The sequence below is a fragment of the Carassius auratus genome, unplaced genomic scaffold, assembly GCF_003368295.1.
Source record: "Carassius auratus strain Wakin unplaced genomic scaffold, ASM336829v1 scaf_tig00021918, whole genome shotgun sequence".
In the NCBI taxonomy this organism is placed as follows: Eukaryota; Metazoa; Chordata; class Actinopteri; order Cypriniformes; family Cyprinidae; genus Carassius; species Carassius auratus.
The window spans coordinates 302,140-326,774 of NW_020525144.1; the positions used below are offsets into that span (position 1 = coordinate 302,140).

General features: G+C 40.2%; 1 protein-coding gene across 1 annotated transcript; it reads right to left on the bottom strand.

Moving 5' to 3' along the window:
• Window positions 1–3,572: 3,572 nt before the first annotated feature.
• On the bottom strand, window positions 3,573–23,005 carry LOC113077178 (zinc finger protein 85-like). Its single transcript, XM_026249640.1, has 2 exons — window positions 22,952–23,005; window positions 3,573–6,271 (listed from the first exon to the last, which is right to left on the bottom strand). The coding sequence occupies exon 2, from the start codon at window positions 6,192–6,194 to the stop codon at window positions 5,106–5,108; it is 1,089 nt and encodes a 362-aa protein (XP_026105425.1). The 5' UTR covers window positions 6,195–6,271; window positions 22,952–23,005; the 3' UTR covers window positions 3,573–5,105.
• Window positions 23,006–24,635: the final 1,630 nt, after the last annotated feature.

The window sequence follows — 24,635 nt, forward strand, 5'->3', positions numbered from 1 at the left end:
GCCCGGAAGATGCACTGCTCTCAGGGACCCCAAATTGCTTTGGGTCCATTCCAGCAGTCGCGACGTCAGTCTGAAGAGACGCGTCGACGACAGCCCACCTTGGTGATTTATATAAGAGACCACCGTCATGCTGTCCGATCTGACCAGCACGTGGTGGCTCTTTAGGTCTGACAGGAAGCTCTGGCAGGCTCGTTGAACTGCAATCATCTCGAGGCAGTTGATGTGAAGCCTGCTCTCCTCTTTCGACCATTGGCCGAAAGCGGGTTTCCCTTCGCACAGCGCGCCCCAACCCTTGTTGGACGCGTCTGTGGAGATCACTTTCCTTCTGCAAACCATACCAAGTGGAGCACCCCGTTCCATCCATTGCATGTCCCTCCAAGGGGTCAGGGCCGAAATACAGTCCTGACTCACCTTGATATTCAAGCGTCCGTGACGCCATGCATGAGGTGGAACACGTGGTTTCAGCCAATATTGGAGGGGGCGCATACGAAGCAGCCCGAGCTCCAGCACCGGCGATGCCGCCGCCATAAGACCCAGCAGCTTCTGGAATGTCTTTATGGGTCGAGAAGCACCTATTTTGAAAGAGGCCGCAAGTCGCTGTAGTGCCGCAGCGCGCTCCTTCACCATTGTTGCCCTCACTGTCACTGAGTCTAACACTGTTCCCAGAAACGATATCCGCCGGCTGGGGGACAGTGAGCTCTTGACAAAGTTCACCCTGAGCCCCAGGCATTCCAGATGGCTGAGGAGCACAGTTCTGTAACCCAATGCCTCCCCCTCTGACTGAGCTAGAACTAGCCAGTAGTCGAGGTAATTGAGAATGCGGATGCCCTTCTGCCTGAGAGGGGAGAGAGCCGCATCCATGCACTTTGTGAACGTGCGAGGCGCCAGAGACAGCCAAAAGGGGAGGACCTTGTATTGGTAAGCCACGCCCTCGAAGGCAAATCTCAAGAACGGCCTGTGACGGGGGGCTATCTGGATGTGAAAGTAAGCGTCTTTCAGATCCAGCGAAAAGAACCAATCCCCTGAGCGTATTTGCGAGAGGATTTGTTTCAATGTGATCATTCTGAAGCGCCGTCTCATGAGGGCACGGTTCAGATGTCTTAAATCGAGGATGGGGCGCAGCCCACCATCCTTCTTGGGAACCAGGAAGTAACGGCTGTAAAACCCTGAGTCGCGGTGTGCTGGGGGAACGATTTCTATAGCTCCCTTCACCAGCAGATTTTTCACTTCGGCACGAAGAACGTGAGCGTTCTCGTTGTGCACTGAAGTGGTGACCGCCCCGCGAAAGCGTGGTGGCCGTCGTGCGAACTGAAGGGAATAGCCGTGTTTTATTACTCCCATGACCCAATCTGATACCCCGGGAATGGCTTGCCATTGTGAGGCCCGGATGGACAGAGGTTGTATTAACTCGAGTGATTGACCGCCGTGGGGGGACATAGCACTCGTGAGTGTTGTGTGAGGAGAACTGCTCTTTTTGTGAAGGTGTTTTTTTTTTTTTTTTTTTTTTTGCACTATAACAGCGCTTTGCTGTCTTGGCGCTAACAAGGGCCCATTGTTTGCAGCAGGAACAACTTCGCCGACATCTGGAGATGGACGGCAGAACACACGGGGCAGTTTGGGGGGTGGTCCGGCTGTGGCGAGACTTAGCCCCCTCCTCTTTCTTTCCTGTCGATCAGGATGACGGCGGCGGCGCAGGGTCCAGCACTATCTTGGGCCGGGGTCCCATGCGCTTGGGATACTGATACCGTCTGGTGGCCGAGCGAGAACGGTGTCGAGGCTCGGGTTTCACCGGCTGGGCTGCGGTGGTAGCAGCTGGCGCTTGCTTAGGAGGCTGACGAATCGGCACCTGTCTGGGGCGACTGGCAGCAGATGAAGCGCGCTTCGGCAGGAAGTGTCGCATTGCCTGGGACGACTTCTGCGCCTCTGTGAAACGCTCGGCGAATCCCTCTATCGCCGGGCCAAAGAGGCCGCTGGGGGAGATCGGTGCGTCTAGGAACTGGGCTCTGTCAGCATCCTTGATCTCTGTAAGGTTGAGCCATAAGTGGCGCTCCAAGACGACCAGGTTAGCCATCGAGCGCCCAATGGCCTGGGCGGTGCTCTTGGTAGCACGCAGCGCCAAGTCTGTTGCACTTCTCAGCTCCCTGAGTGTGGCGACATCTGGGCCAGACTCGTCGGTGGCGGCGAGAAGTTTGGCCTGGAAGACTTGAAGCACCGCCATAGAGTGGAGCGCCGCGGCTGCTTGCCCTGCCGATGAGTAGGCACGCCCGGCGAGCGCCGACGTCGTACGGCAGGGTTTGGACGGATGGTTGGCCTTGGCTTTCCATCCAATAGCTGCTGGCGGGCAGAGATGCACGGCCACAGACTCGTCCAGCGGCGGCAGCCGTTCGTATCCTCTTTCATCAGCGCCGTCAATTGAGGTGAGGGCGGATGAAGATGAAGTACGCAGGCGCGCTGAGTAGGGGGCGCGCCACGATTTAGTGAGCTCGTCGTGGACCTCCGGGAAGAACGGAGCAGTTCGCTGACGAGGGGCTTGCTGGCGCCCCGGCAGAAACCATTCATCCAGACGGCTACGGGCTGGTTCCTCTGGAGGAGACCAATCCAGACCCAGCTCATCCACTGCCCTGGAGAGAACGCGGATAAGCTCGGCGTCCATCCCGAGTTTCGAGCGGTTTGGTTCAGATGACATCGAGGGGGCGGGGTCCGGCGAGCCCGACAGCTCCTCAGCATCTGAAGCGGCTAGAGACATGCTGTCCTCTAGCAGTTCCTCCTCAGTCCCTCCAAACAAAACCAGATCACTCGCGGCAGCAGAGGGACACTGGTCTGGCTGTACAAAGAGGACTGGGGAATCCCCTCTGGGCGGAGAAAACGAGGCACGCGGGGGCTGAGCCGGCGTGAGCTCGCTTTCATCCTGCTGCTTTAATCCTCTGCCCCGCCTTTTCTTCCTCGCCGGCTCGCGGGAGGAAGAAAAAGGGAGGGCGCGAGGAGCGAGATCGCTCTCTGAAAAGAAAGCGATTCGCGAGCGCAGAGAGGCGATATTCATGTTCTCGCAATGAGAACATGAATTCCCCGCGAGTGCTGTGTCAGCGTGGGGTTTCCCCAAGCACGCGACACACTCGCTGTGCCCGTCATCAGCGTGCAGAGGGGCTCTGCACGAGCTGCAATGACGAGACGGCATTTGCAACAACGCCGTAGAAAAAGGCTCTTTTAGAGAAATTTGCTCTTTCAATATATCTCACCGGATGGCCGCAGGGAAGCGATGAATCTGCGGTGGGGACCGGCAGTCGCGTTCCAGTGCGAGGCGTGTCAACGGCGAGCAGTTCAGCGGAGATCAGCGAAGCGATGTGACGTCGTCGCTGAAGGAGAAATAATCTGAATTCCTGTGGCGAAGCGGCCAATATATAGCCAGATTCCCCGCCCATATTGGCGGGCTTTGGCGGGCTTCGCTGCCATAGGTTCGTGCAGCACCGCTGCCAAGCCATTGGTTTGTTTTAATAGCACTGCACGATCCAATGGCTGTGCAGTTTCACTGCGTGATTGAATAAGGCTTCAGTTCAGGAGAAAAAGGGGGTTTTTCCCATATGCGTCTTCGACGCAGTACGAGTGAAGTATTGAAAGGGAACTATAGTAGTATGTGGTTCATTATTAGCCTATTAATTAAAACACAAGCCATAAAAAGTACAATGGTACAAATTCACATTGGCATTAAAACATTTGTATTGTATTAATAAAAACTAATAAGATGGATATTGTAACCAAAATAAATGAGGTATTTTCCCCCTTTTAAAACAAATGCTTAGTTTGTGGTTCAATGTTTTATTTATTTTAAATGGAAACTGCAACAATAATGAAAAACTCACTTAGCCTATATTACAGGAAGAAATTAAACTTATTAACAAAACTTGTGCTTTTGGACCAGTATCTCGCATCAGTCTCATCATGCAACAAACCAATCCCTGTTAAAGCCTAAATAGAAGCTCTGCATACGCTTGCACCTATTAATCGTTTATATTTAATAGTTTATTTTGCTTTTGTGCAATAGATAAATAATTTGTTTTAGATTTTTTATGTTTAGATATTTCTTTTTTTATTTTCCTGCATCCTGCACACACACACACACACACACAAACACGAGTCTTGTCCCACGCCGCTCTCTGTTGCATCAGGTCTCGCGGGTGCAAGTCTGTAATCCACTGGCACTTGACTTGGCAGTGTGTGTGCTACATCCTCTTTACGATCTCTAGATTATAAACACTGCATTCTGTCAGCAATGTAACGCAGCAGTAATGTATTAGACTTAACGTAACAGACAGTAACAGTTGGTCTTACCTGAAGAATACAAAGCATTTTTTTATTTATTTGTATCATTTATCTGTTATATTTATCTATGTTTGTAATTTGCCTATTTTCTTAGCTGATTTATTCACCTACAAAATCACCCCAATCATTAAAAAAAAATTCCCAAATAGAGCAGTTCAAGTCATCTGGCGATTTTTTTCCATATCGCAATATACATCGCAAAGACAAATTATCATGATGCGAGTTGTTTTCCAATATCGTGCAGCTCTACTATTAAGTTTAATCAAGCTAATAGGCTCAGTAGCTTCTGCAGCATGAACACAAAAATCTAGTTCTCCATTGTTGTTGGTGTTACATGACGTAGCGGTGTCTGACTATAGTAGAGAAGTGGGGTGATGACATCGTTTAACAAAATATATGGATTGGCAGAACACAAAGACCCAAATGTGTCATTTTCAGATTTATCCACTCTGGGACCCAAAGAAATAGTGAATTAATTCTCCCAAATGCTGGATCCGTCTGGACGAAAGCATATATCAAAACAAAATATTTACATAAACATCTAAATGCATCTCCGCGTGTACGGGGCCTTACTGTGATTGTTTTTTGTTTGACTTTGTATAACAGATGACTTAATGGAACACTTCCCACGTACATTGCGTTGATGTGCTTCCTCTCCAGTGTGAATCCTCTCATGTCTTTTCAGACTTGATGCACCACTGAATCTCGTTACATTGTGAACACTAGTAAGATTTCTCTCCAGTGTGAATCCTCTCATGTGTTTTCAGACTTGATGACACACTGAATCTCTAGTCACATTGTGAACACTTGTAAGGTTTCGCTCCAGTGTGGATCCTCTCATGTGTTTTCAGACTTGATGACACACTGAATCTCTTGTCACATTGTGAACACTTGTAAGGTTTCTCTCCAGTGTGGATCCTCTCATGTGTTATCAGATTTGTTGACACACTAAATCTCTTGTCACAGTGTGAACACTTGTAAGGTTTCTCTCCAGTGTGGATCCTCTCATGTGTTATCAGACTTGATGACACCCTGAATCTCTTGTCACAGTGTGAACACTTGTAAGGTTTCTCTCCAGTGTAATTCCTCTCATGTGTTATCAGATTTGTTGACACACTAAATCTCTTGTCACAGTGTGAACACTTGTAAGGTTTCTCTCCAGTGTGGATCCTCTCATGTGTCATCAGATTTGTTGACACACTAAATCTCTTGTCACAGTGTGAACACTTGTAAGGTTTCTCTCCAGTGTGGATCCTCTCATGTGTTTTCAGACTTGATGACACACTGAATCTCTTGTCACAGTGTGAACACTTGTAAGGTTTCTCTCCAGTGTGAATCATCTCATGTGTTTTCAGCTCTATTAACCGACTGAATCTCTTGTCACAGTGTGAACACTTGTAAGGTTTCTCTCCAGTGTGGATCCTCTCATGTGTTTTCAGACTTGATGACACACTGAATCTCTTGTCACATTGTGAACACTTGTAAGGTTTCGCTCCAGTGTGGATCCTCTTGTGTGTTTTCAGACTTGATATCTGACTGAATCTCTTGTCACAGCGTGAACACTTGTAAGGTTTCTCTCCAGTGTGGATCCTCTCATGTGTTTTCACACTTGATGACACACTGAATCTCTTGTCACATTGTGAACACTTGTAAGGTTTCTCTCCAGTGTGGATCCTCTCGTGCCGTTTTAAACTGCTCACTGAACTAAAAGTCTTCTCACACTCAGAGCACATGTACTCTCTCACATCAGTATGTATTTTCTGATGTTCTTTTAAACTTTGTACATGCAAAAAACTCTTACCACACAAATGACATGAATGTGGTTTCTTTGCATGAACTTTCAAGTGTTTCTTCAGAAGTGAAGCCCATAAAAACATTTTATCGCATTGATCACATGCGTTCTGCTTCTCTTGAGGACTTGATTCTTCATTTTCCTCTTTTTCTTCAATGAACTCTGAAATAAAGGTAAAATGATTTATTTTTGGTAATTTTACTAATTTAACTGGGTGAAATTGTTTAAGCATCGTTTTGGATCAATTTGACCCAAGGGTTTTTGAGCTGGGTAAAACAATAGATATATAAATTTTACTAGGGATGCAACGTTGGCAGATTTTTACCACTTTACCACCACCACAACCCTAGTAAAATTTATATATGTATATATTTTATATACATATATACATTTATACAAAGGGATGAATTGCAAAGTTAATGTAATTGTAAAATGAGATAAAAGTAAAACAACAATAAAATTATGATATAACATTGTAACATCTTAATTTTTTTTTTTTTTTTTACAGTGAGTTAATTTCAAAACGTAGGATAGTCTTGGGCTACAGTCTACTCATCAAAAATTAAAAAACCTTTACACAAAGGATCTAATGGGTGTTATTGTTATTAAACATTCATTAAATATGATCACTGATCATAATCTAGATGTGCTCTGTTTGAGAGAAACCTGGCTAAAACCTGATGATTACATTATTTTAAATGAGTCCACCCCCCAAGATTACTGTTATAAACATGAGCCGCGTCTGAAAGGCAAAGGGGAAGTGTTGCTTCAATTTACAACAAAGTTTTTAGGATTTCTCAGAGGGCAGGCTTCAAGTATAACCTGTTTGAAGTAATGGTGCTTTACATTTTTCCAGAGAAACAAATGTTAATGATACATCCCCTGTGATGTTTGTATCCGAGTTAGTTTTGGCTGCAGATAAAGTTTTAATAGTTGGTGATTTTAATATCCCTGTTGATAATGAAAAAGATGCATTGGGATCAGCATTTATAGACATTCTGAACTCTATTGGGGTTAGAAAACATGTCTCGGGACCTACTCATTGTTGAAATCATACTCTAGATTTAATACTGTCACATGGAATTGATGTTGATGATTTTGAAATTATGCAGACAAGTGATGAGATCTCAGATCATTATTTAGATTTGTGCAAACTTCATATTAGGACTATGCAATTAATCGAAATAAAAAGATACAGTTTCGATTTTGCCCTATAATGATTATAAAAATCCAATGATCGAGGTAAAACGATTATTGTCCCCCCACTTTTGCAGCGCTGCACTTTCGTTCCTCCATAAAAGCCCAATTTCCTGTGCAAATCAGTAAAATCATGTAATGTGACATTTGCAAAATGAGACGTGCTTGAATTATCGAAGTATATTTAGGGCCCGAGCACCGATGGTGCGAGGACCCTCTTGTATCTGCTCCATTTATTTTTAGGTCTCAAGCCCGAAGGGGCGCAGAGCCCTATTCATTTTCTAAGGATTATTAGGGCCCGAGCACCGATGGTGTAAGGACCCTATTGTGTCTGCTCCGTTTATTAGGGCCCGAGCACCGATGGTGCAAGGACCCTCTTGGAATTGCTCCGTTTATAATTATTATTATTAGGGCCCGAGCACTGCAGTGCGAGGACCCTATTGGAATTGCTCCGTTTATTATTAGGGCCCGAGCCAATGGGCGCAGGGCCCTATTGTTCCCCTAAGGATTTTTCTTATTCTTATTATTAATATTAGGGCCCGAGCACCGAGGTGCGAGGACCCTCTTGTATCTGCTTTGTTTTTTATTATTATTATTCCGCTTCTTCTTCTTCTCCCGAATGAATAGCATTTTTGAGGGCTTAAACATGCTCACAAAGTCATGAAACTTTGCACACGCGTCAAACCTGGTGAGAATTTTCGTCTGATATAGGGTTCAGAAGAGGGTGTGGCAAAATGGCTCGACAGCGCCACCTATACTAAGAAAATCAACAGCCTTCCAGCTATGTTTCACGTACATGCACGAAAATTGGCACACATATGTAACACACCAATACCTACAAAAAAGACTCTTGGACCAAAATTCTAAACCCGACAGGAAGTCGGTTATTTTTAATATTATGAGCGAATTTTGTGTAATTTTGGTCATTTCCATGTGTTGTATTTTAACAAACTCCTCCTAGAGATTTCTTCAAATCAACACCAAATTTGGTATGCCTAATCTAAAGGCCTTTGCGACATTAAATTGCGAAGATCTTGAGTTTTCGTTGAAGGGCGTGTCCGTGGCGGCCTGGCGAATTTCGATGATTCGCCATGAAAAATGAAGTTGCTATAACTCACACATACAATGTCCAATCTGCCCCAAACTTCACATGTTTGATGAAACTCTGAACCTGAACAGATTGACATGCCCATATTCAGTTATAGTCATAGCGCCACCTATTGGCAACAGGAAGTGTCATATTTTACGCTGTGACGAACTACTCCTAGAAATTTTTTGACATCAATGTCTTTTTTGTGGTGAGTCTAATCTAAAGGCTTGTGCGATGTTCAGTTGTGAAGATCTTGAGTTTTCGTTAAAAGGAGTGTCCACGGCACCATGGCGAAGTTCGATGTCTCGCCCTGTGAATAAAAGATGTTATAACTCAGGCATAAAATGTCCGATCTTCCCCAAACTTCACATGTGTGATAAGAGTCCTGACCTGAACAGATCAGCAGGCCAATATTCCACCGGGTGTGGCATAATGGCTCGATAGCGCCACCTATACACTTTCAACAGAGTGTGCCTCGAGCTATGTTTCACGTACATGTACAAAAATTGGTACACACATGTAACACACCAATACCTACAAAAAAGTCTCTTGGTACGAAATCCGAATCCCAACAGGAAGTCGGTTATTTTGAATTTTCCCTGCAAAATTGGTGTTGTTTTTGCCATTTTCAGGGGTTGTACTTTAACGAACTCCTCCTAGAGATTTATTCAGATCAACACCAAACTTGGTCAGTGTAATCTAAAGCCATTTGCGATGTTAAATTGCGAAGGACTTTCGTAAGGTTTCGTTAAAGGCGTGTCCATGGCGGTCTGACAAATTTCGATGTTTCGCCATGAAAAAGGAAGTTGCTGTAACTCAGACATACAATGTCCAATCTGCCCCAAACGTCACATGTTGGATAAGACTCTTGACCTGAATAGATTTACATGCCCATATTCAGTTATAGTCATAGCGCCACCTGCTGGCAACAGGAAGTGACATGTTGTATGCTGTGACAAACTACTCCTAGAATTTTTTTTAGATTAATGTATCTTTTGTAGTCAGTCTAATCTAAAGGCCTGTGCAATTTTAACTTGTGGAGATCTTGAGTTTTTGTTAAAGTGCATGTCCATGGCGTCATGACAACTTTTTGATGTCTCGCCACAGCAAGAGAAGTTCTTGGAACTCGGGCATAATTTGTTCAATCTTCCCCAAACTTCACGTTCGATAAGAGTCCTGCCCTGAACACATCTGAAGGCCAATATTCCATTAGAATGATAGCGCCACCTGCTGGCAACAGGAAGATTGGCACATATATGGAATAAACATTGATATATTCTACTTATATTTATGAGTTTAAACGCATATTTATCACTGTTCACCTATTTACTAAAGCCACTCGCTGCCGGTGAGCCCGGGTGCGAGTGCACGTTCATCGCTGCTTGCAGCTTTAATTATTATTATACTTCTCCAAAATGAATCTTATTTTTGAGGGCCTAAACTTGCTCAAAAAGTTGAAACTTTGCACACACCTCAGAACTGGCGAAAATGTACGTCTAATATGGGTTTCAGAAGTGGGTGTGGCAAAATGGCTCAACAGCGCCACACATACACGTTCAACTGTGTGCGCCACGAGCTACGTTTTGACGTACATGTATGAAAATCGGTATACACATGTACCTCTCGAAACCCAACAGGAAGTCGGTTATTTTAAATTTGATAAGCAAATTGTGTGTCATTTTGCCATTTCCATGCGTTGTATTTTAACGAACTCCTCCTAGAGATTAATTCAGATCAACACCAAATTTGGTATGCCTAATCTAAAAGGGCTTTGCGATGTTAAATTGCGAAGATTTTGAGTTTTCGTTGAAGGGCGTGTATTTGTGGTGGCTGGCGAATTTCGATGATTCGCCATGAAAAATGAAGTTGCTATAACTCAGACATACAATATCCAATCTGCCAAAATCTTCACATGTTTAATAAGACTCCTGCCCTGAACATATTTACATGCCCATATTCAGTTATAGTCATCGCACCACCTATAGGCAATAGGAAGTTCAATTTTTACGCTTCGACAGACTACTCCAAGATTTTTTTTTATTTTTATGGTCAGTCTAATCTAAAGGCCTGTGCGATGTTCAGTTGTGAAGATCTTGAGTTTTCGTTAAGGGACGTGTCCATGGCACCGTGACAAAGTTCAAAGTCTTGCCATGGGAATAAGAGATGTTATAATTTAGGCATAAAATGTCCGATCTTGCTTCAAACTTCATTAGAATAATGACACAAAACAGCCAATATAAAACTGTTGAGCGGATATTAATATCTATAATATTGTTGCCATGGCAACGTGTAAAACCTGAATATTCTTCTCTGGTGATTTTGATGCAGATAACAATCATAGAATTTCATGAAACTCGAAACATATCAGTATTAATGATAGTTTGGACGCCGCAGAGGCTTAAAACTGGGTGTGGTACAGGGGATCTATGGCGCCCACTGGAACACAGTCAGAAATCTTTAAGTATAGCTCACACATACTTGCATGTATTTAAATGAAACTCTGTACACTTATAGGTCTCATTGAGCTGAACAACTTTTGCTATTCATGCAATAAGCTCCGCCCAACAGGAAGTCAGCTATTCAGGGCTGTTTAAAAAGTGCATGCTCTGGAATTTGATATACTTGCCATAGGTTTTTTTACCCGATTGCCACCAAACTCGGTCAATATGATCTCAAGTCATTGGGGGTGAAAAATTGCCAGGAGATTTCTGATATCTCGAATGGTTTGCCCGTGGGGAGGCATTGAAATTAGGGCAAAAAAGAGAAACAGGAAATGCCTAATAATATCCACATACATTACCTGAGTTTGATCAAACTTGATCAGTTTTTTCGTTGTATGATACTGATCCTATTGTTGTTGTTGTACTCTGTGTCAGGTTCTGATAGACTTAAGATTCCAAAAAATTATTTAATTAGAATACCATGAAGTATTGTGAAATACTATATATTAAGACTTTAAATATAGGCTTTATGAACAGATAGGTTTGGAGTGACTCTTGAAGGACCAGCATCACCACGCTTTGAGGAATATATCTTCCAGAATCTGGCATTAGATTTAGGAGCTTATTTTTATTCCATCTCCTTTCCTGAAAAGTATGTCTGGCAGAATTGACTAAATATTTATCTTCACATTAATTCCTAATTATTTTGCAATTATTTTTGTCAGTTCTTCTAGATCTGTTTTTTTTTTCTTCTTCTTTTCAGGCCTCATGACCCAGTCAGCATTTTTTGTACAATGGTCAAGTCTTAACTTATCCATTTCTGTATTGCATTTGTGTTTGATATTTCTCATGGGGATTTCATACTTTTCGACTTTTCAGTTCGAGTTAAAACTCTTTTTCAGTGCATTTCATCTGTATAAGAAAACATGCCTAATAATTCTGCACACATGAATATAAGGAGTTTTTCTCTTCCAGCTTTCCTGGACTATTGTATAGCACTCATAAATGCTTAAATAAAAAAAAATTATGGTATTTATTGTGATTGATATGGTTTGGAATTGGTCAAATGTGCTTGGAAAAAAAATCAAAATAAAAATGTTTTAATGTTTAAGTTTGGAATATTAACTGACATGAATGAATGCTATATAAATATTGTTCATGTTAACATAGTTAATGTTTATAAATGAAATCTTATTGTAAAGTGTTACTAAAGTTATATATACATATTGTTCTGTGAATGTGATTTTAAAGTGTAGATGATTCAGATTAACCCTTTAACTGCCGTATCCCTTAAAACCTCAATGCCAGAGGGTTATTGTTAAAGGGGGGGTGAAATGCTCTTGTTCAATTTCAGCCTCTGGATCTGATTCTGGATCATAAATATACGGCTGAATCTGACTGTTAGCCATGGTTTGTTTTGGATGATGTTTTTTTTTTCCACACGGTAAGGTCACAGCTTTCAGTGCTCTCAACGCAAAAGTCTACTCGGGCTCATGATTCTTTAGCTCCGCCCACACGTCACACCTCCAGCCGCTCGTGTTTATCTGGGAAAAAACGGTACAGACTATCTTTCTCTTATAAATATAAAAAAACTAAAGACTTTTTGGTGTTATGAAGGATGCAGTACTACTCTATAGGTACTCAAGATGAAAACGAGCATTTCACCCCCCCTTTAATGCATGTGCCCACTGGGCACAGTTTACCTGATGCCACCGGTGTGGTGTTTTCGCACTGATGGCTTGAGCCCGCCATCGCTGCTTGCAGCTATGTTTCTTATTATTATTTTTTTTTTTTTTAAACCTTTTGGGGGTCTTAACATGCTCAAAAACTATTGAAAATTGGCACACACATTGGGACCTGTGGCCATCAGGGCAGCGCAGAGACTGGGTCCTGGGCGTGACTCAGGGGCTCTACAGCACCCCCTGGAACACAGTCAGAAAACTTGAACCACAGCTCACACACACTTGCATGTATTTATATGAAACTCAGTACACTTGTAGATCTCATTGAGCCGAACAACTTTCACGCTCTTTGTCATAGGCTCCGCCCAGCAAGAAGTCAGCTATTCATGTATATAACATCCACATACATTACATGAGTTTGATCAAACTTCATCGGTTTGTTTGTTGTATGATACTGATTTTATATATGTGACTATTAGGAGTCAAAGTTATAGCCCCACCCACTGGCAGCAGGAAGTGAGTCATTTTCAAAATCCTTTGTATTCAGCATCTTATTTTTTATCTTATTTTTTACGTAGTTATCACTGAACAAGTAGGCCTATGTCGAGTTAAACTAAAATAATTTCTAAAATAATATTTATCATGCAAGCAGAGATGTCATGACAAACGTTTAGTGATAATTTGAGCACATTTTCACTCTTTATGTGAGTCTTAATTTTAGTGAACTTCACTAAACAAATGTGTGTGTGCTGTGCAAACCAGCAAAAGGGAAAGATGCAAACATGTAGGACAAGTAAAATTAAATTTGGAAGTGATCATCCTTATCCCCTTGAAGTGGGGACTTTGGAGTGAGTAGGGCATGTGCGTGCCATTAAGTAGTCGTTAGGAATGCACTTTGCAAAAGGTGCAATACAATTTCATCATTATCTTTAGCTGGATATCGACATAAAAACAATATACATTTAATGTTTTAAAAAGTTTTATATATATTAGGGCTGTGCGATATGGACAAAAAAAACCTATCACGATTTTTTGATAAATTTTGCGATTTCGATTTTAATCACGATTTTGACAAACACATACATGCTTTACAGTCATAAGTGCATTCAGTATAAATTTTAAACATATTTCCAAAAGAAAACCAACGAGAGCTTTATCTCTAGCTTACTGTAGCGGTGCCTCAGTTGTTATATGTTTTGCCCAATATATTTATTGCCCAAGGGTCACTGTACACATCTGCAGTGCGTATACAGTAATTTGTGTGTAAGCTGTTCAGAAGCAGCAACGAGAGTGCATTATTGTAACGCAAAAGCACATAAAAATAATGCGCGAATCTATCCACTCGCACCAGTGATGCGCGGGTCAATGTATTAATAACCTGCACCGATCGACGTTTTCAACTAACCCGCCCGCAACTCAGACCGCAAAAAAAAAAACAATTAAATATTGTACCCGACACGCATTTTAAAAAAAGCAGTAAATGCTCATCGTAGCGTCATTGGTCCATAGGAACGTAGACAAAACTAACTAGGCAAAAAAAAAAAAAAAAAACTTAATATATTATAATTTTGTCAATAATTATAAAAAATTGTTAGTAAGCTCTTAATTTGTATTAAAAAAAAAGTCTAGTCTGGCTATGTCTATTTGTATGTTTCTGCAAGGTCAGCAGACATTGATGCTCGGGTTTGTTCCGATCAGAGCTCGTGAGAGAGCGCATCTCTGAATATTCCAATCCCCTCGCTCATTCCCTGGGGTCTCGCTCAACCCAGAACGGACTGCTGGTTTGAAAATATGCAAGGAGTCATTTAATTGAGCAGAAATAAACTGGTGTTTTCGGTGTTGCTGCAAAGATGAAGTTGAAGATGCAGACTCGCCATGAACGCCAGGGAGAAATGCACATTTCATATGGATTACATCATCAGAGATTAGCCCATTTATTTTGATTTGAATATTTTTGTTTAAAAGAAGACATTTCAAGCTGTCTGTAATATATAGCCTATATTTCTCAAATCGGAGGCACACGCAGAGTTTAGTTCAGATGCAATGCAAGTGATCGTGCCGGCGCCTTATTACATTGTACATTACACTGCTAGGCTATATATTTGCTTCTTATTTATTAAGTATGGGCAACTGATTGATAAAACATTGATCAAAATTAAGATACAATTTATACAAAACGAAAATCTTTTAAAAAAAGTTTTCTATAAAACAACTTAATGAAGTCGTCAAAATCATATTTTATCAAAAACAGCGCTGTTGCTCCCCATGCAGTCCTCTTTGCCGCCTTCATCTCTACGTGCAGACTGAGCTCGTGCGTCATCTTCATGCCAGTTATTCAGCCAATAAAGTGTAGGCCTATGTATTTCAAAAATGCGACCGCGACCCGAATATCATTAAAAATATTTTTGAATGACTCATAACCGCGTGCATCCGCTCATTTTGGCTCAGATCATAGACTGTATAAGGATCAGATATATGCTGCCTTACAACGTGTCTCCTCTCGCTCAACCTGTGTCCTGTGCACTCACAACTCTCTCTGTGCTCATGCGCAAGATATTATGTTTTCGCACATTTCTATTTATAACCTTTTCTGTTCTCATCTTTTTACTGTGTGCAGTGTGAACGTTCTGATCCGTTAACATGGGCTCAAAAATAAAGGAAAAAAAGGCTGCGCATCCCAGACAGAGTGTGTGAACCTGGAGTTAGGCATATGCCCAGTCTGCTCTCAGTGCTCTGCTCTCGCGCTCGACTCAGGTGCGCTGCATCCTGATTGGTTCAGATAACATACAGCGGGAGGTCAGGGCTGCAGAAAATCGTGCTATAAGGCGATTTAGAAATCGCGCACACTCAAATCGCGATTTTATTTCGATTTCGATTAATCGCACAGCCCTAATATATATTAGTTTTTATATATTATAAAGCAGATTTTTAAAACTTAAATATAAAATGTATGGTTATTTGCAACGCTTATGCTAACAACAATAAACAAATCAAAATAAAAAAATAAAATAAAAAACATTTACAACAGTAAAACAGCACATGCTACGCTGTCACAGGAACATCCCAGCTGAAGATAGAGGAAATTATATCGCTCCTTTTGCAATCCTAATGACTACTTAATGGCAACACATGCCCTATTCACTCCAAAGTCCCCACTCCAAGGGGATAGGGATGATCACTTTTGCCCAGGAACCGTTTGGTACCGATACTAGTACCGGCACACCCCTAGTGTGCAGGCATACATACATTTTTGTGTGTATGTAAGTGCATGGACATATCTCTCTCTCTCTCTGTGTGTAAGTAAAAGTGCGTGTGTGTGTGTATGCGAATTTGTTTGTGTATATGTATGTGTGTTTGTGTGCTACTGCTAATGTGTGCATGTGTATATCTGTGTGTTTGTGTATGTGTATATATGTTGTGTGTATGTGTGCATGTGTATCTGTTTGTGCATGTGTGTATCTTATACAGTCTACGATATGTATGCAAATGTGTGTGTGTACGTGCATGCGTGACTTTGTTGCAGCTGTGACTGTACAATAAGTACATGGGGGTCTCAATATGGGTTTTTCTATAGCCGATGCAGATGTCAGGGTCAGCCGATGGATGATATGTGCTGCCGATTTTTAGGGCTGATATCTTGAAGTTTTCCCCTTTATTTGCATGTTAAAATGTCACACTAATAATACGTGGATGCACAACATTTCTAAACTTATCATCATTTATTGAGCACTGACTTGAACCATCTCTCAAATCTTAATTTTGTGCACTGCACACGGTATGAAAATAAAAAATGTATCCAAAGTTAACCAAACAAATCAAAAATCAAACTGACCAAGTATTAAATATATAAAGCAGGTAATTTGTGTTTGGTATAACTGAAACAGAACAGCTAAAGTGCATTCTAATTTCAAACTTACATCGCAGTCTGTTCATTATTAAAATAAAGTACAGTCAACCAAACATATAAAAGGTTACACTGGTCAGATTACATCGACCGTAGTATACGGGGTCCACTCTGCTGTTATGGCTAGGACGTTTTTGCTCATGTGAAAAGGATGATCTTTTCCATCTAGTTTACATTAAAAATATACATTATAGTTTAACATTCAGATACATTGCGAATATTTAAACATTTGGATATGTGCAGAACGAGACGTGAGCAATAACCTCCAAATACATCTAGCCAAACCCGCACTCGCTCGTCCTCGTATGGATCGGATCATTTTTTGGATCAGCAAAAAAAAAAAAAAAAGGGCCAAGACAAATAAACATACATTTTGTCTTTTTTTATTAACATGAAATTATTAAATTAAAATATATGAATTCAACTTAAAGTGCACATGGCATAATATCTTCTTTTTAACATAATAGCTGGAATTCTCATCTCCCAGTCTGCTGTGATGAAGTGAGCAGTTATCGTCACATAGCTTTCCATCCCCCTGGACGTCCACCCGTCTGTTGTGAGCGCAACAGAGGATGCTCAGTATAGTTCATCCACAACTTTTTTCTTCTCCTGTTCATAAAGATCTGGCACAATCTTTTCGCTGAAGTGGGTGCACGACGGGATGTCGTAACGTGGCTCTACGCACCATCATGGTTTTACACTCTAACCTCTTTCCTTCATCATTATATCTGACATGGAAGCAAAAATGCGTGGTAGGGCTGAACGATATGGACAAAATTTCATATCTCGATTTTCATGCCAGATATCTCGATATCGATACAATACGATATGACTACGTGTTCGGTGAAAACCAAGAAAAATAAAAAGATCATAATACAGAATAAATAAATATAAATACAGAACCTGAATTAAAATGTGTTTGATTTAAGCCTACATTTAAAAATTTTGTGTCAGAAAATGTATTGTTTTTAAGCCTTTCGCACGTACGATCACACAGGTGTAATCAGTCTAGGCTGGTTCCTGGAGCGTACGATCAAGTGCATCACATGATCAACTGCTACATTCAAATGTTGAATTTACCCAGAGACAGGCGCGCTCAGAGCTTTCATATAACACAACTTTTCAGTGTTTTCAACCACATACTGTTTATTTTAGGTTTCAAACATATAAATTCACATAAGTACTAAAAAAACAATACATTTAGAGTTTGTAAAATACACACTGATGTCTATGGAAGAGGAAATAATGATAATTTCAATTATAACTCGACACGTTTTATTCATACACATTGTGTAAGTAACTTAATGTTTACTCTATTCTATTCCCAGTTCACCAGCGACTTACTTTTAAGTATTTCGGGAGAAGTGGATGAATTCAAGTGTTGTAAACAGAGGTTGTAAATCCAACAGATCCGATTCTCTGCGGCACAAACGAACACGGCGACACGCATACAGCTCAACTAACGCGATCATTATAAAGGTGTTTAAACAACAATATACTTCTTCTTGCATGTATTTGACAATCGGAATATCAGATATTTCATGTCATAGCTAACACATTTGTGAATATTCTGAATAAAAAAGGAAAAATGACATAAAAGCCGATCATCATTCATTTAGTGCTGTTGCTGCTGCGGTGTCACGAGACAAGCAATGTGTTTTTTTTAGCGGGGCTTCATAAACTGTACACAAATTCACGATCGTCTCAGAGTGTGACCGCTTAAATGTTATATGAAAACAGCGGCAGACCGGTCTCCTCCTCGTCTTTCAGCGCTCTTCAATCAGCAGATCCCGCGAGCGGACTCAAACACAAACAGAGGACACAAGATGTGTGTTTATCAACAGACTGTTAGAATATCTGTGTCTGTGCAGTTGTTTGTCATAAATACAGTTTACAAAAGGACACGCAGGAGCAATCGGTTTCTCATCTACTTTAAAGCTTTCGCTCCGTTCACCGATCATCAAACCACAGCTGTTTCCATCAGTGAAAATCTAGCCCTCAACACATATGAATGCATACTTGAATTATATTCAGTTTAAATATTCTAATATTATAGTTTATGTACTTTATGAATAGGCCATATGCGCCGTTCATATGGGACACGTCCCAGCCAGGATTTAAAAAATGCCTAAAATATCCAGTTTTTGGCAATTTGTACTGTGCAGGTTGATCGTTGTGTAACATTCATGAGAGCTATAAAGAGCAGAGCAAACGGCTCCTTATGCTTTCGAATCACTTTCACGTTTCTTCGTTCGTTTGACTTGAAGCATTGTGCCGCACTTTTTTTGGGGGGGGGGGTTTGTGCGCAGCGACGCTTCAAATCAATTGAACAAACAAACACATGTGCATATTTGCATCACTTTGATCATTCCCTCTAGATCTCACCTTATCACACACAGCCCCACGATTGGTCGATTATGTACAATACCTACATGTTATTGGTCAAACTGCTCTGGATGTTTTAGGCAATATTAAAATCCTGGCCGGGGCGTGTCCCGCATGAACGGCGCATATGGCCACCCTATACTACTGTGCAAAAGTCTGTTGTCAGACAACAATGCATTCAACAATCTCACTAGATTATTATTCAAATTAATGGCAAAATGAATGTTTGGAAATGTAAACTGATAATTCCTACTGACACACCACAGCAAAATATTTAAATAACTGGCTTAAACCCTTTTTTTGGGGTGAAAATACTAATGTGTTTAAGACTGTAGGCTACCTTACAAATGACATTGTTGCTTCTTTATAAAGAATGAGCATACAGTCATTCACTGTATCAACTGATTAAAGACAGTGACAGACAGCCCTCATTTTAACTAAATATCAGAGCGATTGAAAGATACTGTAGAAACGTTGTGTGGTTTTCTATTAAACAATGACCCAGATCATGAAATACATTTATTAGTCTTCGAGTAAGGGAAGATTTGGAAATGAGAGTATTCAAGGAGCATGTGAATGCTATAGATTTATTTTAAATATCTTTAATGTTCTTTAAATGTTATCCTTTTTAGAATTGTATTTATTTATTTATTTTTATAAAAGTATCTGTTCAGGCACCGGAACCGTTTTAAAAGTATCGAAATGGCACCGGTATCGAATTAAATCCAATCAATACCCAGACCTAGCTACGTGTGCACTTTGGATGGGTTAAATCCAGAGCACGAATTCGGAGTATGGGTCACCATACTTGGCTGTATGTCACTTTCACTAACATGTATTTTAAATAATTTTAAAAGGCTATTGTTTATGGTATATTTTTATTACCCGCAAAATTGAATTATAAATAGAGGGCCCTATGGAATCCTTTTAAAAAAAAAATTCAAATTAATTTACATTTAATTATTTAGCAGTATATGAAAGACAAGAAAAGTGTTAAAATTCAGTTAACATTTTTATATACTTAAAAAAAATCACAAACATGTCTAAGTAATTAAGTTTTACAGTTTTATTTTTACCAAATTCTGTTGTCCATTACATTTGTGCATTCCATTTTAATGGTTTCTTAAAATTTTTATAATCAAAAGCATCTCAAATTAATAGATTTTCTTAAAAAAAAAAAAAAAGATACAGGTGAATCTCAAATTAGAAAGTCATGAAAAGATTCATTTATTTCAGTAATTCAACTCAAATTGTGAAACGTGTGTATTAAATTCAATATAAACAGACTGAAGTAGTTTAAGTCTTTGGTAATTGTGATGATTTTAGCTTACATTTAACAAAAACCCACCAATTCAATGTCAGGGACATTTACCCATCCCTAAGTTTAGCTGCAGCTATAGTCCTAACATCACCTGTCCAGACTGTGGATGTAGAGGCTATTCTCACCCCTGAAATTGGTATTTTTAAATTTGTTAAAATGTTGCTTATTTAGAGTTAAATATTTGTGAGAGATCTATGTATTCTATTCCATTACAGGTGGAAACAGCTTTAAGAAACAGACTGAAGGACCAACATTTAGACGCATGCTACAGGGTGGATGTGGATGGGCCCCATCAGGATGAAATAGACTATTGAGAGTGAGTTGTCATCGTCATAGTACAGAGCCCCTCCCCTCGAGATCACAGTCTCCGCCATGTTGACAGGACACCGGCGGCGAAACAGGATTTTTACGTGTGTTGTTAACTCTGTAGTAGAGGAGGTTCTCACATTTCCACACTGTTTTACCATGACTGGAAGTTACTGCGGTGTTAAAAACTGCTCCAGTACCTCACACGATACATATGGAACACATAAGAACAATGGAATACAGTTTTTTAGGTTAAACCAAGCGCAAAACAGAGGTATTTGGAGAAGCTCTCAGGCATCCAGAATATCGACCCATACGAGCTCCCTGCAGCGGAACGCCACAGAGACCTGGACCATACATCCACGCACATACGGACATTGTGAATTATCTTGTTTTTGGTCTAGTTACTTAAGTTACTACATGATTCAGGAGTTTAAAAGCCACAAGTCTTTGGAAAGTTGTGAGTCTTTCTGCTGTGGCTGGGTCCATCTACAAGCCTCCAGGTGGTGGAAACAGTGTTGTACTGGCCAAAGTAAGTTTTCTTCACATGTATTTTAGCGTGTTGTAATTACACTGCATCTAGCAGACACTTCTTGACCAAAATGACGAAGTAATTAACTGCGGCTGTTTCGTAAACACTAGATTGTAATGAGATGTTCAATGTGCACAAACCTTTCCAACATGTTTTGATGTAGGCTAAAGCTGTGTATGTTATAATTTGATTTTAGCCCACTGACCCATATTGAACCAGGTTTTTTTGTTGGGGGCTGCACAGTGGACAAACCAGTTCTCATATTAAATGTGCAAAAATTAAAGATTGAAATCAAACCAATTAATCATTGGTTTGTTTGAACTCAGAGGGAGTGTCACTCACATTAAAAAAGTGAACAGCTTAAGTCATTTGTTGATTAATGCGTATTAGAGATGCGAATCGTTTAAAACTATTCAGTTCGATTTGGTGAACTGAATGATTCGTTTCGCGAACCGGATATCCAGACTGCTTTGATTTGAACTCTCTCTCACAACAGACACGGAAGAGAAGACCATGCTGAATAAAGTCGTCGTTTTTGCCATTTTTGGACCAAAATGTATTTTCGATGCTTCAATAATTCCAACGGACCCAGTGATGTCACATGGACTACTTTGATGATGTTTTTCTTACCTTTCTGGACATGGACAGTATACCGTACACACAGCTTCAAAGGAGGGACTGAGAGCTCTCAGACTAAATCTAAAATATCTTAAACTGTGTTCTGAAGATAATAGGAGGTCTTACATGTTTGGAACAGCATAAGGGTGAATTATTAATGACAATTTTCATTTTCGGATGAACTAACCCTTTAAATTTTCATCTGCGGGCTTTGATATTTGTAAATAGATAATATTGTGATACCTTTGACATTTCAAATATACTTTGGTATTGATGATGTTTACATGTAAAATAAATTTTAATCGCTTTCTTTTACCATCTAGGATAAGGAAAAAAAAAATCACAAACCATTTCTTTGTATTCAACTTCAATTTAACATTTATTGTCAATATTGGGTTTGCGGTTCATGTGGGTAGAGGGTTGCATCGGGTCTGGGCTCCCGCGGGACCCATGCAAATCTCGTGGGAGCGGCTACGGGCGATCATACCTATAACTTATTATCTCTGCAAGAATATCAAAATCATGCAATGAGCAAGTCTGTGTTTATTAGACACTTAATATCACGTCAGTTTGTGCTTTCAGAATCGGCGAATCTGCTGCCGTCGTACCAGCACATCTGCATCGGAGACCTAAACAGGAAGTTGACCACCAGATAACACGGTAACCAGTTAAACCGTAACACCGGTTTTACATTTGGGCAGTCAGAATATTTCGCGGGAGACCCGCGGGGAACGATGGTGTGTAGTAGAACTGGAGTGCAAAATGCATTTTATTTTGAGTATTCCCGCCAGAGCATGTGAGCGGAGTCGTAATATTTCCTTAAGAGCGATGAGCGCCTTTGTGAAGATTCAGCTCCTCATGCTCAACCCAGTCCATAATCTAAGCGTTCTTTATGTGCATTTCATCTTGTGTGTGGTTTACACATGCTTTATAATCTATTTGTATTGTGTAAAGATCTAAGCACATTTCAGCTCGTGTGTTTGTGTGCATTTGTGTTTTAATGAGCCTTTTTTGAATATTCTATTACACAACAACGGCAGCTATTTTCACGGAAATTAAGTGAACGAGAATCAAACAAACTTCTTCAGTTTTTGCACTTTAGGTATGCTATGTTTGCAAAGGTTAGATTATTATATTGAATACATTTTAATTAGTCTAATAATACAACTATTAAGAAATTATTTTTTTAATCATTAATCATTATTTTAGACAACTATCCAATAATTTCAACATAAAATGTATCTAGTAGGCCTCATTGTTTGTGTTTATATATATATATATATATATATATATATATATATATATATATATATATAGACCCAGGAAAAACCCTACCATTAAAGATGAATGAAGAATAAACACCAACCTCCTTGTTCCTCGTGTTTTATTTCTGGTTCCTCGTGTTTTATTGTCAAGGATTCTTTTTCCTCGTGTTTTATTTTGCAGTTTTCTGGATCTTCGTGTTTTATTCTCAACATTTCTGGTTCCTCTTGTTTTATTCTCCAGGTTTCTGGCTCCTCGTGTTTTATTTCTGGTTCCTCTTGTTTTATTCTCCAGGTTTCTGGCTCCTCGTGTTTTATTTCTGGGTCCTCGTGTTTTATTCTCCAGGTTTCTGGTTCCTCGTGTTTTATTGTGCTGGTGTCTGGTTCCTCGTGTTCTCTTCTCTCTTCGTTCACAAACTCCATCTTCACCTCAGCAGATCTCAGTTCAGATGATACACTCCTCCAGATATTCTTGCTCGCTTCAAAACTCAGTCACGATTGTTAGGATGAGAATATTACAGGTATTTTACTGAACTGATTCAAAAACTAAATTTTTCTCTTAGAAACGTGTCTAACCGTTTGTATTAAGGCAGCACACCGACATAACAACAACAGAGAGCGTAGCGAAACTGAACTTCTTCCTCTGAGGTTTAATGGTGTTTGTTAAACAAACGTATGTGTTTAGCGCCTCCCGCTGGACTGGAGCGAAGCGACGAGAGTAGTGATGTGTCCTTCTGACAATTGTGTACGACTCGGGAAGAACGAGTCGTCTCGGGGAGTGATTCGTTCCGTCGCGCATGAGGATAAAGGGACTATTTTTTTTAAACAGACATAATAACAACAAAACTTTGTTGTGGAAATTCCAATTCAATAACAATTTGTAGAGACTGAGAAAGAAAAACCAAACAAAGTTTTGTCTTTGTATTGCTTTAATTCTCTGCAGAGAATGATCTGGTTTACACACAGCTTCTGAGTCTGTGTGCAAAGAGATAACACACAGACTCACAGCCCACTTTTCATAGTATGTAAAAATATACATTGAAGGACAGTTTAGGACCTCTAAGCCAATCATGTTGCTCAGTGCACATCACCCCATAACACATGCACATCTCATGCACATTACATCATAGATGCCCGGTAACTCTCAAAAACTGCCCATCCCTGTTACACAGTTTCCCCTCAAATGTTGTTTTTCAACCTAAAGCAGTTATGTGCACAAGTTACATAAAATAACTCAATGTCCCTATGGACTATATATACTACCTTATTGTATGTTTAAAAATATACTTAAATTAGATTAATGCAATCAATGCCAAATTAACAAAACTAAACATTTCCATAACAACTTATAAAATAAAGATAACAAACTAGGTGTGCTGTCTGCAGGCTTTGTCTGCACTGATTTTCATTTACAAACACGTCATTAAAATGAACTGTAACTCAATGAATACTCTATAGAAAGCCTGACATGTCTACTTTTAACTAAACAAGTGCTGCCGAAAAAATATGGAATGATATTCCGGATATTATTCAAAAGAAATTGCAAATTGTATTTGCAATTGCGTTTTCAATTTGTGGACGCATAAAATGTGACATTACCATTTGCATTTTCGTTTAAGCGAACGCACAGTGTCTGCCACATTTAAAATGGAAATGCAAATTCCTTTTGAAATTGTGTTTCCCATATCTTGCGAGCTGAGCCTGTCATTTTTAAATAGCAATATTAATTACCACATTTGCTTTTTCACTCTCTCTGCACTGCGCATGTAAACTACCAAAACTGAAATA